At 31.8% G+C, this 17,857-nt stretch overlaps 1 protein-coding gene across 6 annotated transcripts in view; it reads right to left on the reverse strand.

Annotated features, from left to right (window-relative positions):
• LOC126780880 (uncharacterized) overlaps positions 1-17,857 on the reverse strand; it is an 81,658-nt gene that overhangs the window by 25,289 nt on the left and 38,512 nt on the right. For all 6 annotated transcript variants that reach the window (XM_050505584.1, XM_050505591.1, XM_050505567.1 and 3 more), the window contains one exon: positions 14,405-14,585. In XM_050505584.1, the coding sequence (XP_050361541.1) occupies positions 14,405-14,585 (181 nt within the window). The remainder of the gene's footprint in view (positions 1-14,404; positions 14,586-17,857) is intronic.

Consider the following 17,857-nt stretch of genomic DNA (forward strand, 5'->3'; position numbering starts at 1 on the left):
CTAAAAATTAACACACTACACACTAAAAAAATTCTTAAATAAGTTTAAAGTTAATTAAACAGATCATAATCCAGATATTAAATCTGAAATTTTTATCGTACTATGACAGCTTATTTTTTTATATTGTAATTGAGGATTATATTTTATGCCTGGATTTATTTACAGATAAGATTATAACAAGTGAGAATAATAGTCAGTTAGTCAGGACATTTCTCAACAAAACACCAACACGAGAGGGGACACGTTAGTTTGATGACAGAATAAATATATACAGACAGAATAAATACTACAACAAAAAAAACATTGTAAATCACAATCACTCATAACTCAAATGAGAAAGACGAATAAGGCTAATCCAAAAAACGCACTAATTGGTATTTATAAACCAAATGATGAAATTGAATTTAGCTGGTTTTGTACGATGAGAGACGGTATCTATCATCTACTAGGTACTAGTTAGTATAAGTGGACTGCGTATTATTATATTTGAAAAATTATGTTTATCTTAATTTCAAAAGTCTCAAAAAGATATTAACATAATAAAAAATATTATTTTTTTTAAGAAATTGTAAATAATTTACGTATAATTAGCAAGTTTAGGAAAAAACACGAGAAACTCCAATATTTAGACAGTAGTAAAAGAAAAACAATTGTGCACTCTTCGACAATACGTCTAACCCTACGGTAGGTCGCGGTTAGGGTAACCCATTGCGAGGTTCATTGACTATTCGCACCCCCAAATAACCCATACGCCCTAAAGTATATCTTATACTCATCGAAATAGAATACATTTTTATACGTGCAAAATTTTTTTTTGGTTTACAACTGGAAACCGAAGATAAGCCGCTGGATTAGTTCGGCGGAACGTAAAAAAGCATAAAAAGAATTAGCCCGGATTGAGTTTAAAATTTTACAAGCAAGAACGCGCTTCCATATTTAAATTATCGATTATCGTTTTTTTTATTTGAATTCTATTCGAAATTTCTACATTGACGATTAATTCGTTCGATAAAAAGAAGCTTTGATAGGAGAAATTAAATTTAATAATTAGGGCAATTAATTAAGGATTTGCTTTAATATAAATGTATTATTATTTTGGATTTAACATATACATTTCGAATTCACCAACGAATTTCGATATCACTCTTACAGAATAGTTCAAGGATATTAAATATTAATAATGAATTTGATTATATTGATACTCTTTTATACAAGCATCCGAGCGATGAGCGTATTTTGTTACATCTGATATTTCTAGGTATTATACGTATTGTTATTTATAACCTTTTAAATTTTATTCGATTGCTATTATCCTGTTAACATGTTTTATCAGGATAAAGATCTTAAAACCGAATTTGTTATTAATAAAAATAACGTGTTTTTTTCAGTTAATGTTGATTATTTAGTTATATGTTAAACTATATAGACTAATTAATGTTATATTATATATTTAAATCGCATACATATATTTAATAGAATAACTTTATAGGTATTTGCATGTGAAATTAATATTCTTATTCTCTGGACTTTGTTTTAATCCCAAATGCTGTTCAAACTTGAATTTTTATTAAAACCATTAACAAATAATTTAATAATTAACTCTGTTACATCCTTCTATGTATATAAATAAGATATGACGTCAGTTTAAGGAGTTTATTTACAAAATACATTTGTTTTATCAGATTTAAACATTAAAATGTTCCTTGGAAACGTACCTTTAAATGAATTCTCTGGACATTCAAAAAGTACGTTATTTATAAACACACGTACACATATATATATATGTTACGGCCACTTGGCGCGGTGTGTAGGGAGATAATCCCATCGTGCATCTCACTCACACACGCAGGTGTTGTCCGCAAATCCTATCCCTGTCCCTCTCTAATCCCTTATTTGAATCTTATCAGATCTCAGGAGATACACCGGTAGTGGTCGTACTCCGATGTGTGCATGTTACTTGTGGGTTTATCTCATAGGGTTGATACTAATAAATCGTATTAATTTGATTAATATTTTATATCCATTAAATCTTTATCAGTGACACATATCGTATCCATTAATATATAATTATATGCATACATATATGAGATACAAGTGCCGAAACATATGGACTTATTTTTACGACTGTATTTTTTATAGACTCGTTAAATATTTAGTCATTTTATGGGCATTTGATTAAAAATAGTGTATCGACATGAATTGAAAAGATAGTAAAATTTTAATCGGACCGTTTCATCGCATCTTAGCTAATACGATTTCCTTTTACGTAATAATATTCAAATAATTTATCTCGAAATCGATCTTTTAAATTATGTTTAGTTAAATTGGGCCGAAGATTCCATCAATCAAATATTAAGATCGTAAGAGAATCTATTTTTAATAATATTATATTTATTATAACATGATAGAGTTAATTATATTGTGACGATATTAGCCAAGATGGCCCAGCGGTTAGAATACGTGAATATTAAACGAAAATTGCGAGATCGACGGTGTAAAAAATATCGTTAGGTAACCTGCATTTGTTGGAAGAAATTCAACAACATGTGTATCCAACCCGCGTTGGATCAGCGTGATGGAATAAGCTGTTATTTTTTTTTATAATTTGATGTTATCTATAGTTTATAGCATAAAATGTACAGCCCTGTAGTTCAGGAATACATTTAAGGTGCGTCCACACTGAATCCGCGATTAATGGGCTTTGGATGGCGCGATTGAAGCTAAATTTATGTTTCTGCATGTCACCGGATTACACTGACGGAGGGACATAAGCAGCTGCGCTAATCTGCTACTGAACCATCTCTGCTATCCATGTGAGATATCGGCGACACCTGTCCAATATTAATAGCGTCGAAGTGTCAAATTAATTCATATATTTTCTCAATGTCTATCATTCGAATATGAAATTTGAAGAAATTACAGCAGATAATTATTAAGGAGACTTTTCTACTGCATGTGTACACATACCAGCTGTGGCAAGCTGATCTGTCTACATATTAGCGACAACTTTGGAAATTACCCAATGGGACCTATGTCCAGGCGTCGTAGTGCATTCACATTGCATCAGTTTAAATCAAAATATACTTTATCCGAGTGGGCTCTTGATAGAATTTTTAAATAATTTTACAAGATTAAATTAATTTCAAATCTACTGCCAGTTCAGAATATAGATTCTACCGAGAAGAACCGACACGAAACTCAGTAGTTTCTCTTTTTCAACAATTACATAGATAATTGAATACAATTGCATTATTATTTATCCTGCATAGTAAGAAACAAATCATTCCTGATGTTGCCAGTATAATTTGATTCCATGAAATCTTGGAATATATGGCATTTTTTTTAAATTTCAGTACTGTTTTTTATACTAGGGTACGAAAAATTGTTAAAATTCAGCAAAACTTGCCAACTCAATGTTGGAAACACTGAGGATTTATCAAAGGTTTGTCTTTTCTTTTAAATAATTATTAGTAAAGTGTTGGTTTATTTAATGTATAAAAAATGTAAATCTGAGCATTTCATACATCCATTTACCGAATTATATAATTATACCGTTTGTATTTAAAAAAAACATGTCCATTTCCACTATTTTACATAATCATGATATGTATAATATCTATTTCATTATTTTTATATTCTATAGCATCTTTATCCGACAGTGATTTAAACGGACGGCAATATTTTAGCGCGAATTAAGGGTTTATGTATTTCTTGTGAGTATAATAAGATAATATTCGTAACCCTTTGTAGGGATTAAGATTTTGTTAAGGGCGGCTTTTAAGCCTCACGAGCCAGACGGGTTGCCGTCAATCGCCCCTTCGTTTACTTCTATGGTCTTTTTATGTCTTCAAAAGTTTATTATACATAAAAATAATTAATCGAATTAGATTTTATCTTTTATGTGTATATAGATTTAAAATAATTACGTGTAAAGTATTAAGTAAAGTGTAAAGTATTAATGTTTGGCGATAGTAAAATTGAAAAGAAGAGTGGGTGGCAGGTAAAACCTACCACCAGTAAAATATATATATAAATATATACTTTATTATTCTAATGAATAAAAACTTGTAAAAAATATCTATCAAATCAAAATATAAAAAATTTATATCAAATAAATAATTATTCAAGTATATTTTGCGAACGAATACATATTTCGTCAAAAATCGAATACGTCGTTAAAATCAAAACAAGTTTTCATTTTATTCCCTGAGCACCTCACCGTATAAGCCTGATCTTGACAAATGGTTCGGATGATCCGAACGAGCGGTCTCGGTTAAGCGTCCACATGACTCTTTATTTTTTATCGATTGATCAGAAGCTCAACTGATTGCGTCTCTGTTGTTGCCGCTGCTTTAAACTGATATATTCCGTACATCATATTATAAATTAAAACGTAAAATTATAGCCATAGAGACGATAATCAAATATCTTCAATTGGAATTATCATTAATCGTAATTATAGGAACTCGCAAATAATTTTTAATCTTCGAGTTACGATAGTATGGATCATGGGCTTACAAAACTCTACACGATCGTAATGTTTTTTGTGTATGTGTAAGGTTTTCTTTTCAGGAAATAAATAACAAAAAAATAATTTAAAAAAAATCATAATACCACGGCAAATACAACTTACATAAATTGAACAGCTTTGTCTATAATCAAATGGATCATCGTTGATAATATTTATATCGTAGTCATTTGTATTGGACATTTATTGTTACTCGTGAAGATACTGCTTATAGGCTGTACCGCGTGGTATAATCCTTTGAGAGTGTGTGCGTTAAGCTGAATGCATGCCTCAAATTGGGCTGTGCAAGAGATAATCTCACAATGATTGATGAAGGAGCTACCCTTCGTGCCTTTTAAGATATTATTCTTAACCTTTAACCTCGTTTCAATTGAGTTAATACTAAAATATATTAATATGCGAACATTTTATATGATTTTTAGGAATTGTGTCCTTGAAATAAAAACATTTGCAAACGACTTACTGGTGGTAGGGCTTTGTGCAAGCTCGTCTGGGTAGGTACCACCCACTCATCAGATATTCTACCGCAAAACAGCAGTACTTGGTATTGTTGTGTTGCGGTTTGAAGGGTGAGTGAGCCAGTGTAATTACAGGCACAAGGGACATAAAATCTTAGTTCCCAAGGTTGGTGGTGCATTGGCTGTGTAAGCGATAGTTGACATTTCTTACAATACCAATGTCTAAGGGCGTTGGTGACCCCTTACAATCAGGTGGTCCATATGTACGTCCGCCTTCCCATTCTATAAAAAAAGACACCGGTTGTAATGAATTCGTCTCACTCTTGGATTATTATTTGTACGATTTATTGTATAATATTTAAACTTCAACAATATTTTCATACAATATTTATCTTATCGTAGATGTAGTAACGTTTGACATTAATTTCACAATATCACGGTTAATTTAATATACATAATGATATTTTAAACGAGAGGGAGAGACATATTTTTATATTATTTCACTTTTTACCTCCAACATTGAATGTAATTTTTTTGTTTAAAAAAAATCTAACCAATTTAATTCTCTTGGCCAGCTTTAGCAACGTTCGTTATCCTCAATTATAATAGACCATAACATATGAGATATTAAGGTTACAAGTCGATCAGGAGTTCAGCCTTGAGACGCAGTGCCAACGGCTTTAAGTGTTTTTTGAGGCACGGGTGGAACTACGCCAAATTGTTTCTGATTCAGATCAGAACAGTTATTGAGGATTTCAATAAAAAAAAATCAATATTTTACCGACTCGGGATTTAAACCCCGAAACATATGATCTGCAACCGTATAGTCTAAACTCCTTTACCAATTTATGAATGAATTTAAAAAAATGTTGCGCAATGTTTTTTGCGTGAAAAACAAAATATGATTCGCATTTTTAATGCGGTAAGCCTGCTTATCCTTCTGGCATTACCGAAGGGTTGATCCACGGGGATTATCCTTTATTTGACTAACACTGTCCGTATAGAAAAGACAGGATCTACATACGGTTTAAGACTTTAACATAATTCAATAGAGCTTTTATTGGCCTAGAGTACTGGAAACTAACACATTTAGAAAAAAAACATCACATATCTTTATATAAGTAGTTTTATCAAATGGTTGTTAAGTAAATATAATATTCATTTTCCTTTCATAACAGTAAAATTTTCTTTGTTATTCTGAACATCGAAATTTGATAATTTTCATGTTTATATCTAATTAACAGATACGAGAAACATAAATAGAAATTTTGAAATAAAACACAAAATTCTTGATAATTCTGGTTTTAACCGCTTATTTCTAGTACTGGCCGCGAAATAAAACCTCATACCTAACAAAGGAGAGCTCGACATAAACTAAGTAAAGCATAGAGCACACATGTGGGCACGGCCGAGAAAAGGATAGAACACACGAGCTAAGTAGAGCTCTTGATCCGGATCAGAGGATTAGACGCCAACCGCTGCCCACCGGCCGGGGATACATCTCCGACGGGATTACTCAAATCCGGATTTAGTTGAATAACTTGCCTTGGATTTATCGTAATCGCCTTTCTAGATAATAGAATCCCGAATATCATATCATTTATTTGTCGAAGGCGCATGACCTCGATTTTTAATCTTAATTTTTTTATGATCTTATTTCATATTTAACTTCATAGCCATTAAATACGTCACATTGAACTCTTTATTATTGTCGAAACTAGTTAAATTCGTCCGAGGCAAATATTAATAGCCATTCCTGCGGGTCAATGTAAGGAAGGATTTATATATACATAATGACGTCCGTCTTAAGGTCTTATCCTGTGAGATCGCACCTCGGCACAGGACATCGTTGGTAGAGGTGAGCTGCTTCTACTCATACCTCTTGGTTATCAGTGCTCTAATAAAGCACAGTAGTAGGGTGGGCAGTTAGATGTATCAAATACAGTAACACGATGTCAATAGTGATGGTGTCATATAAAGGAAAATGACGTATGGAACTGTGTATCATAAGTGCTATAAACGAAGGAACGAAATTAGACTGAACTCAAATTATTTAAATAAATTTAAAAAACAAAAAAACATTCGATTAAAATTAAATTAAAAAATATGAAGTAACAACATTTAAACCCCAGCGTGAGGCATGTTACATCTTCAATTACAGTAAAATGGAAATCAACTGAAAAATAATAACACGAAATTTCATTTATTTATACATATTAAACAGAATTTCAATTTTTTCTAAATAACTACAACATGAAAATTAAAAATAGAATCAAAAAATTCTTCATACTTAATGTAAAAATTTCTATCGGAGCTTAAAAAGAACAAAAATATATCAGATTTGATGCACAGATGTCTTTGTCAACACCCGTATAACATAAATGTAGCACACATCGACATTACTCGTGCTACATGTATTGAACAGACAAGTACACGCACACGAACACAGTATACGCAGCTCAGTATGTGACGCACACATACATCGCTCGGATCAGGCCTAAGCCGGATTACTCGACCGTCGGATCTGGATTGTATCCCGGGGTCGAGAATATTACGGATATTCGCATACAACGGTTTAAAATATATAAAAAAAATAATAACCGGTAGATTAAAATGTATGTTCAATACTTTATAAGAATAAACTTAGTAGTATACTTCGTTATTTACAAGCATAACTCACAAAATCGTCTCCTAGTTATGGAACGATTGTCCTCTCCCATAATTTTTGCTTCAGTTTTATACTTTCAAGTAAATAACGTAAAGAATGTTTATAACAGTAATGGGTTATATGTTTTTGATAAGTAATGAGCGGAAACGGCATCATTTTTAAAAAAACCGCCGAATTGAATAACAAAAGGGTCTGAGAAGGTGTGGAATAAATCGATACACGTACTGGAACGGGAAGCACGATTATCCGGATCATCCGGGCCGGATCAACCTCGTGTCGCCCGGAGATAAAACAGAACTACCCTTACCCCAGCTCACTGCATTCAAAATCCACCCCAATATATGATAAATTAGCACGATTTTGGACTATACTTTGATTGCAATGGCCTCTTGTTTATAGATCGTTATTGTTCCTTTATTAGCAATTTTTTTTAACAATTAGCAAGTCAATAAAAGCCTTCTCCATATTTTAAGAGGTTTCTATTTTTTCATTAATGTCATTAAATAAACATAAAAAGCAAGATAAATTAACATTATGAATATAGACAAAAAAGTAATTAAGACTACGAACGTTTTTTAATCTATGTTAATAAAAATTATCTGAGTTGGAGTAATAATAAAATTAAAGTAATAAAACCAACGAATAATTTGATATCCCTAAAGGAAAATTAAAATACTTCTTATAAAATTTAACACGAGCCTGTCCCGACTTCGTACGGTAAAGTGAAGATTTTCATCCCGAAATTTTTACCAATGAGAGATACTAAATACTTCATAAATAGAAAAAAAAATTGAGACAAACTGGAAGACTCAAAATTAAGGATTAAATTATTTTTTTGTAAGATATCCAAATAACTAAAAAAAATTGTCGAGAAAAAAAAATTAGTTGGCAACAGCACCACCACTGGGCTAATTGTAGCTAAGAAACATTCAGATGCCTATATTAGCCTAAGAGGAGTAGAATTACGAATACACGCACAACGGAATTGAATAATATATTATATGTATATACAGTAACAGCCTGTTAATGTCCCACAGCTGGGCTAAGGCCTCCTCTCCATTTTGAAGAGAAGGTTTGGAGCTTATTCCACCACGCTGCTCCATTGCGGGTTGGTAGAATACACATGTGGCAGAAGTTCAATGAAATTAGACACATGCAGGTTTCCTCACGATGTTTTCCTTTACCGTCAAGCACGAGATGAATTATAAACACAAATTAAGCACATGAATATTCAGTGGTGCTTGCCCGGGTTTGAAACCACGATCATCGGTTAAGATTCACGCGTTCTTACCACTAGGCCATATCGGCTATTATATGTATATAAATGAGAAATATTCCGAATCTGAGGATCAACAACATTAGTATAATTAAATCGATTATTAATTCTATACGAACTGAATGTCACGAAATAATATCAAAATTAAAAACATTTTAATGTTGTTAAAAATTTAATAACAAAAATAAATTAAAAAATATTTTAATAATCTAATATCATTTATTCCAAGTAATTATAATAAAAATATGTATTTATGAAGCTGGATACAAAATGTATAAGCCCAGTTTAAGTTTAGAAGAAAAAACGACACATTACGGATTAATTTATTTTATGTAACACTTCCCGGTGTATGTTTTGGGAAATAAATAAAACTTTAGAGTTGATTTCTAATAATTCAAATTGCTGTAATATTTTATTTTATTTGTTTCGATTAAATCATGTTAACGAGTTTATTATTAGAATATGTTACTTTTTTAAATTACATTTTAGATCCGCGTGTATTTATTCGCGGAATGTAAAATCTTAAACATGTATAAATAACAACTAAATAAATTTCTAAATTTAAAAAATAGCAATATTTTACTTATTCATAGGTATGTTAACTAAAACGAGACGTTAAGGAAATAAATCGGCTTATCTTTATTAAACCGGCTTTATAATGTAGAGTCAGCGGATAAATTAAAAAAAAAAAAAACTAGGATGTCACATTGAGAAATGAAATACGATTATACTAATTTAGCAATGAATAAAATACATTATTCAACAGCCCGTGGCCCGTGCTAAGTTGTTAATCCTAACTAAATATAAAATATAAATATATTTATATATGTATATACAAAAACACAATTTTTTATCATCGAAACGATTATTATGCTAATTAAATCATAGTTAAGGCAGAAACGTGAGGTCAGTATAACAATTAATACATATGCCAAATTTTTATTTAGCCATCAATTTTATACAGTAATACGATAACATTACAACTAGGTAGATATTTATGGTTACAAATAATCTGGCTGAATTAAGAATCTATCTAATTTGCATTATATATCATAATAAACTTTAACTTAAATGGTAATTATTAATTAGAGAGATAACACACAAATACTAAGATTACGGGTTTATTTGAATTTTTTTTTTGTTAATTATTCTGACGGTACTCAGACATGAATTGACAAAAGATATATCTCCGACGTATAATCCGAGGGCATTGTGCAATAGTTAATCGCGGATCGGCCAGAGACTTGAAATTAATAATGATTTATAACACCCGATTAGAGCCGTTCGGCATTAAGTCGCCACCGTTTCTTTGACGTTCACGATGTTTTACACACAATATCGTTGATACGATTCGATTTCAGCCCTTATTCCTGAGGCATAAGAGATAAAGTCATGTGTTCAATTAGCCAGGTGATGATAATACCTGTGTGAGGATATATTTAATGATATTAACTCGCGTTATTCAGGACAAATGGGGCTATACATAGCGCTAAGAAGATGACAAGCGTAGAATGTTTATTTTTAAATGTAAAAAAAAAAATGATATCAAAAAATCTACATCGGAATGCGTCTGAAGAACACCATTGCGTGTGACTAAATGCAATTATAATTATGTGAGAAAACACTATACTTTTTGCATATGCATTTTCTCAATGGAAATGATGATCTTGATAAGACACAAAAAGCGTGTTCCAATGGAAGGGATTTGCTGTGAAAGGCTACGGTAAAATCTTCTTGAAATCTTGAGTTCGAACAAATGCAATTTCATTTTTTACTATCATAATCTATGAACTAATACTTTAATATATATGCTTTTATCTGTGATAAAAATTCAATCAATGATTACACATTAAAATTAAATGATAACGATTAATTTTTAATCAACGAACGCATTATTATAATATCTATATTATTTTCGCATTATTTAGTTGCTAAACGGATTATGTTTCAGGCATCTTTTAAATAAATATTATTAAAAATTTTGACATTTGATTTTATATAAATTAATATGAATATAAATCGATATCCATTTGACATAGAAGTAATTAATCAAACATTATAAAATAAACTTAACGTCATTGTCAAAGGTATGTGAACCGCGAATGAATTGATGTATAATGCAACGAGTGCCTACTGCGTGTGTTTGCCGGCTTACGCTTTGAGCGCCTTACCGGGCAGACGGGATGTCCCGGATTAGATTTAAGGGGTAAAAGAACTGGAGCGAGACAACACTAGTTGGATTTACATTTAAAAGACAAGGACGCTGTATTGACGGAGATTTAGAGATTATGATTCATAAAGAGAGGAGAATGAAAGGAAAATTATTACGTAGGGGATAAACGGGAATTAAAGGGCACTGTTCTATGGAAGTTGATAGATTCATGTCATTTTGAATTTCACGCGCGATGCGACGCTAAAACTGGTTGTGAAATATGAATGTGTCCATAAACCGCCTTACTTATAAACTTTGTTTGTTAAATTAAATACTGATTTGATTTTTGCTGCATGTACAGCATTATTTAACTAAGCAACATTTATATATATATATCTCTATAAGTTTTATTTCAGACATCTGCTGTAACTGGAAACCAGTTTATGTGGCTGAGCGGTAACAAATATTCTCTCTGTACTAAATAGAGATAACTAATTTCTAGGTAATGCGACAATCAATAATTAAATTAAATCCTTATGATTTTAAAAGTTGTTTTAAATTGTGTGTTTTTGTTAATGTCTTAATAAATTAGAATATATTAAAAAGCCGTCTTGAAGACGGACTGATCGCGTTTCCGGTCTCCACGTCGATAACAATGATACATAAGCATATATTTACTAAACGCTATGGAGAATGAAACAGGAAAATCGTTTGCTTAATATGAGTATACTAACCAACACTGCGACGTTGTCTTGGCTTGTTATGTATATTGTATGTTCATATACCAATTTTCACGCCATCTAGCATTAAGTTAATAAGAATAATAATGTCTTCCAGACCGATTTCGGCCACGGCGGCCAATCTCAAGAGATATTAGCCAACTGCGCAGGAGATATTATATTGCATAAGTGTGTGCGCAAACACAGGTGTACTCTCTCTTCCCTAGCTTTCATAATCCAATGGGACAGCAATCCGACACGACCGGAAAGAGTTCAGGCGCAGGACCAACGGCTTTACGTGCTTTCAGAGGCACGGGAGTGTACACACTTCCAACTTCCAGACTCCGGGCTGCTACTTGGCGAGGGCACTGCCTTGCCCCTAGATACAAGTAGACACGTTTCAAAATGGTCGGTGTAGCAGTGTTGCAGTAAATTAATCTCAAATATGTATACTAACATCCAATTATAAATATATGCGAAGTAAGTATACTCTTTTATACTTCATTGAAACCAAGATTAACCGTTACATATTTCTATTCCGCCAAAAAATAAATACATTCTCGAATTCCAAGTACCATCTGTATATACAATGAAATCGTTTATTCGAAGTCACGCGCGGACCCCTTTGTCGGCCTCAAGCTCATCTCAGCGTTAATCTGATGTTGTAATTGATTCACGGATAACTTTCGTAGTCGCATCTCGTGCTGTAAAAATTATTTAGTGTAGTAACTATTGATATTTCTTTAATTAAAAACAACATTCAAGAAAATGTTTTGTATTTGTACATTAAATACTAAATATATATATTGAAATATATTTATTTTGTTACACTTTGTTAGTGTGTCCATAATTATTATGTAAGAGGAATGCAGGTTACTTTGCCTGAAAAATTCTCCGGAAAAAAGCAGCGATACGATTGATATAAATTTAATAATAGCAGTTGGCTAAAAATACCTACTTATAATTCAATCTAAAAACGTTTTTATTTTATTCAGTCGAATAAAACAAGTGACCGGAAGCTACAAAACCGGCACTGAACTGTATACCTTTTTGTGGCTCGTTACGTGTACCGATTGTGATATTAATTTCAGCACCTTCAAGTTATGAATTCCAGTCATCTACAGAAAGGTTATTTTTAATCGAAACATGTAATCATTTATAAAGGTCTTAAAACGAATCGATTGTGAAGGAAATTCACCACCAAATATATCTGCAGAGCAAAGCTTAATTTTTTACTTAAAGGGAAAGTTTAGTACTTATTCCATAACATAGTTACAATGCGATTTGGTTATAGAAGAAATTCATCCGACACATACTGTTTTTCTTACTTGTTTACAAATTAGGAGTATGGATTGTAAGTACTGATTCTTCGTTCATTTCGATGATTCTTTCAATAATTAAACAATAAATCATATTTACCTAAGATGTTTTAAACACATTTAACAGTTTTAAACACATTTTTCAAAGTAAACATTAATTTAATTTAAAATAGAGAATTTTGCTTTCGCACGGTATAAATTACAGCTTTAGGAAAACATTAGTTGTGAGCAAAAATGTTGAAATCCGACATGTAATAAAATATATTATCATTTAATTGGAATTGATGAAATATATTTATAAGAAACATATTGTGGACATCGTAATGTATATATGTCTATATACGAGCTACCCGTCCCATATTCCTATGCAGGCGCGGATCCACTGTTGTAGGGACGGTGGGCATGCCCACAACCCTACTCTAGACCTCGAGGTCAATAGAATGGCCTATAGGCCTTTGCAGGAAAAGCTTGGGCAGGGTATCCGCGGGAGCGTCATACATTTCTTAAGCTTCTCTTTGTAGGAATGCAATGTATCGATGATAAGGGATTCTGTAGTCCAGCCGCATTTGGCTGATTTTCGGGTGACTATGACCACAATATTTTTTGAGGGCTGGTTCCGCGCCTGTTTCTTTTGGTAAAAAGGTTCTTCCCCTTAATTTTTGTATTAAATAAGATAAATATTATATTAAAAACAATGTTGAGCCAAACGTCAATTCAAAGTATTTTTTTTTCATGCGTTCATTTTATTTTATCTTATAAGTAGAAGCTATAAATTCAAAGTTTAATTTATGTTCGAAAAGTGTGGCTCGTACATTGTACATTTATCGTTTATTTTTTCCTAGTGTTATAAACATAAAAATGGTAATCGACTTATCTATATTAGATGAATAAATTCTGTTTTGTCTTGACATTATGAAGATCTATAAAAGCTTAATAGAGTATTCGTGTAAATTTCGTGTGTATAATATTGACAGTGTATGGTTTGAAAACGCTCCGACTCATAAATTTATCTTCAATTTTAGTAAGCTAAGCTACTAGCTTAGCTACCCAAGACAATATACATTATACGTGCAATTTTTAATCAATTTTATTAAACTATTAGCACGATATTAAGTAGCTAATATCTTGTTTTTTCAATCGAAATGAATTGAAACTTAACGTTAAAATTAACTGTTTCGCGTCATGCGTCATTGTAATGAATTTAGCAACGTTGTAAAAATATCAACTAGCATAGTAGGAAAAAAACGTTGCATAAGAAAATTCATAATCGTATCCTAAACTCACCTGAAATTCCTTTATTAAGAAGATTGTTAAAGGCTTCTTTTTTAGGTGACAGGTGAGGATTGTGTGGTGTGAGGGAGGGCCGCTCGTGGTGCACCGGGGCGGAGGGCGGGCGAGGCACTGCACGCTCTTCGGGCGATCGCCGCGGTGGCGTCTTACTACGTCGTAAGTCTGATGACAAAGTCTGAAAAAAAGTTTTTTTTTTAATTTGACTGAATATATTAAGCGTGGAAAAGTTATAGGTATTTCAAAAACAATTTTAAACGTTCATCAATGAATTATTATTAAAACTACGTTTTCCAATTAATTTAATCGAATTCTAAAATCAATACATTTGACATCCAAACTAAATATTTAACCTCAAAGTTAAAGCTATCTTAATTATAAATATTAAGTGTGTGCTTTGTTAAGCAATGATTTCTCTATTTCTGTAATAATTTAACATTCGAAAGGAGAAGACACGGCGTTTAGTACAACTCATAATAAATTTATGATTATGCTCATATTATAATATTTATAATCTTAATTATGTATAACGTCAAATATAAGAATAAATGAAACAAATCATGATCATCAATATCGTTCACAGGATCTAATCTAACAAAAGTCGAACCACTTAAAACAAATGGAGATCAAATGGAGATTCAGATTGGACACTTGTTCATTGCGTCAGTGTAGCAAACCGCTCACGAGTCGCACTGATTACGCTTGTTGGCCTACGTCTTGACCGCTACATGGCGAATCTTCGCATTTAATAAGGTTAACATGCAAACACTGACATAAATAAAAAACTTTATGACGATGATGATGTATTAAAAAATAAAAATACAGATAACACAGCATTTAATTGGTATTTAATTTGCTTTTGTAACTATAATCTGTACTTGTACAGAATATATTGTTCTGTAATTAAATTAAATAGTATTACGTGTTTCTTTAATATATAATTGTAATTTAAACATTAACATTATTACATATTTTTAACATTAACATTAACATTTTTAATTTTTAGTACTTAAAATAGGGCTTATAGGCTATTTAAATAAAGATTTACATAAATATATGTTTTTTATTGATTTTAATTTTTACTTGGGTTAATTTTTTTCCACTCTATTTCTATTACAATATAACATATAATTATTGCATGTAAAAATAACCCTTCGTACAAGTATAGCGACGAGGAAGCCAATAAGCATCATAGAATTGTCGATTCGCGCCACAGATCTGTCTAATATGGTATTGGAATTTGTGATGCCGTTTGACCCCTGTTAACCCAGATTACTGCTCGGCGCCTGATTCGTCCCCGAGCCTGATTGTGTTGTGACACAAACTGTAATGTATTATGTGTTAACTCTGCTGCAATCACGGCTGCTGGACACAATTACAGGGGACATGTTCGCCGAACTTAAGATTTATTTCGAGCGATTCGTATACTGTTATTGACTAATTAATGGTAAGGAAAACGTGCAACAGATTATAATTTACACATTTTAATTCAAACATTTATTATACTAAACTGTTTTGATTTAATACTTTATTAAAAAAAAGTTTTTCATTTTTTTATACCTTCAGATAAAAGCTACTGTGACAAATATAAGCCCTTTTACATTGTCAATGCGTAGCCATCTTTGGGATCTAACATATAATATTGCTTGTGCGTTATCACATGGGTTTCTTTACTGTTTACAACAAAATTACCTTTTACTAGCTGCAGCGGCTATTCTCTAGCAAGTCCAGCCAACTGCGCAGACTATATTATAACGTTCAGATGCAATTACTACTTCATCACTCTCATAAACGGGAAGGGACAGCTTTTTTTCTCGCAGTGAAAATCTTTAGAAAGATACCCATGTGAGGGATCCGGGTTATGTGGGATTCTTACCCACTAAAACCACTGCGATGGCCGGCACGGATCGGAGAGGCTGCGGGAGAGGTTTTGACATAACGCATCCGCGGCCTCGGTATGGCTAAACTAACATTAACACAGAAAGTTCAGAAACAGATTGAATTTTATATGAAGAATAGTAACACAAAGTGTAAATATCTAGCGATCTATAATAACAGGCAAGTGGGAAGGGTAGACAACACCCTTTGTTTACTATTAACCAAATTAAGAATTATCGTCAACGATTCTAAGAATTTAATCTCAATATTTACAACATGTTTATATTCCCACGATAATTCGTAACTTATGGTAAGTTTTCTAATAATTCGATGTAATTACAATTATCCTTTATTTAACAATAAAATATGACAACATAAATAGTAGATAATAAATTTCCGGCAATCTGGATTTGTTCTAGAATATGTAACGTGGGAATTATTGACATAGTATTATTTATTTTTAATTTATCATTATTGCTTTAATTTGACGAAGGGTCATAACTACAATTACTTTAATATGGAAATTAAATAATTTCGGCTTTATCTGTAAATATTGTTTATCGAGTGATTAGTTAAACGATGTTGTGTCTTCTTCTTTCGAATGTAAAATCAATGATGACAGAAAAGGAGAAACTGTTGATGATGATGGACTTTTAATTGTTATGCATATTAATCTTAAGTTCGATGTAGTTGAGAGATATATATGCGGATATTTAATGTCAGACATATCTATTTTGGAAGACATTATATGCATATGAATGAGTTGTTCATAAATTAGTCATTTAACAATCATTATCAAGATCAAATTAATTATTTAATCAATTAATATTATGATAATTTATAGAATTAAAAATTTCAAAACATAATATTTGTATAGTGTTATATGATTATCGTTATATGAAATAAATAAAAATGTGTTGAATATAATATTGTTTTTTTTTTTATTGTATAGGTAGGCGGACGAGCATATGGGCCACCTGATGACAAGTGGTCACCAACGCCCATAGACATTGGCATTATAAGAAATGTTAACCATCCCTTACATCGCCAATGTGCCACCAACCTTGGGAACTAAGATGTTATGTCCCTTGTGCATGTATTTACACTGGCTCACTCACCTCACCGGAACACAACAATGCCAAGTACTGCTGTTTTTCGGTAGATTATCTGATGAGTGGGTGGTACCTACCCAGACGAGCTTGCACAAAGCCCAACCACCAGTAATAATTGTATAACATTAACACTAATAATCCTGATTACACTGCTCTTTTTTGTGAGTACAATAGGTAGCGCCCATAGGCTCATAGACATTGGCGCCTCAAGAAAATATTAACCATTCCATACATTGCCAATATGCCTTGGGAACTAAGATGATATATCCCTTGTGACTCTAGTAAAGTTGGCTCACTCACCCTTCTCCACAACAATACTAAGTATTGCTGTATTAAATTTTAGTATATATGAAAAATTATAAATACCAAAACAATAAAAAAAAACTATAAATAATAATTAAGTACGTAAAACTGCATATAAATTGTTAAAATAGTACCGTAAATTTAATTTTTTTGTATA

Source organism: Nymphalis io, chromosome 1 (assembly GCF_905147045.1).
Source record: "Nymphalis io chromosome 1, ilAglIoxx1.1, whole genome shotgun sequence".
In the NCBI taxonomy this organism is placed as follows: Eukaryota; Metazoa; Arthropoda; class Insecta; order Lepidoptera; family Nymphalidae; genus Nymphalis; species Nymphalis io.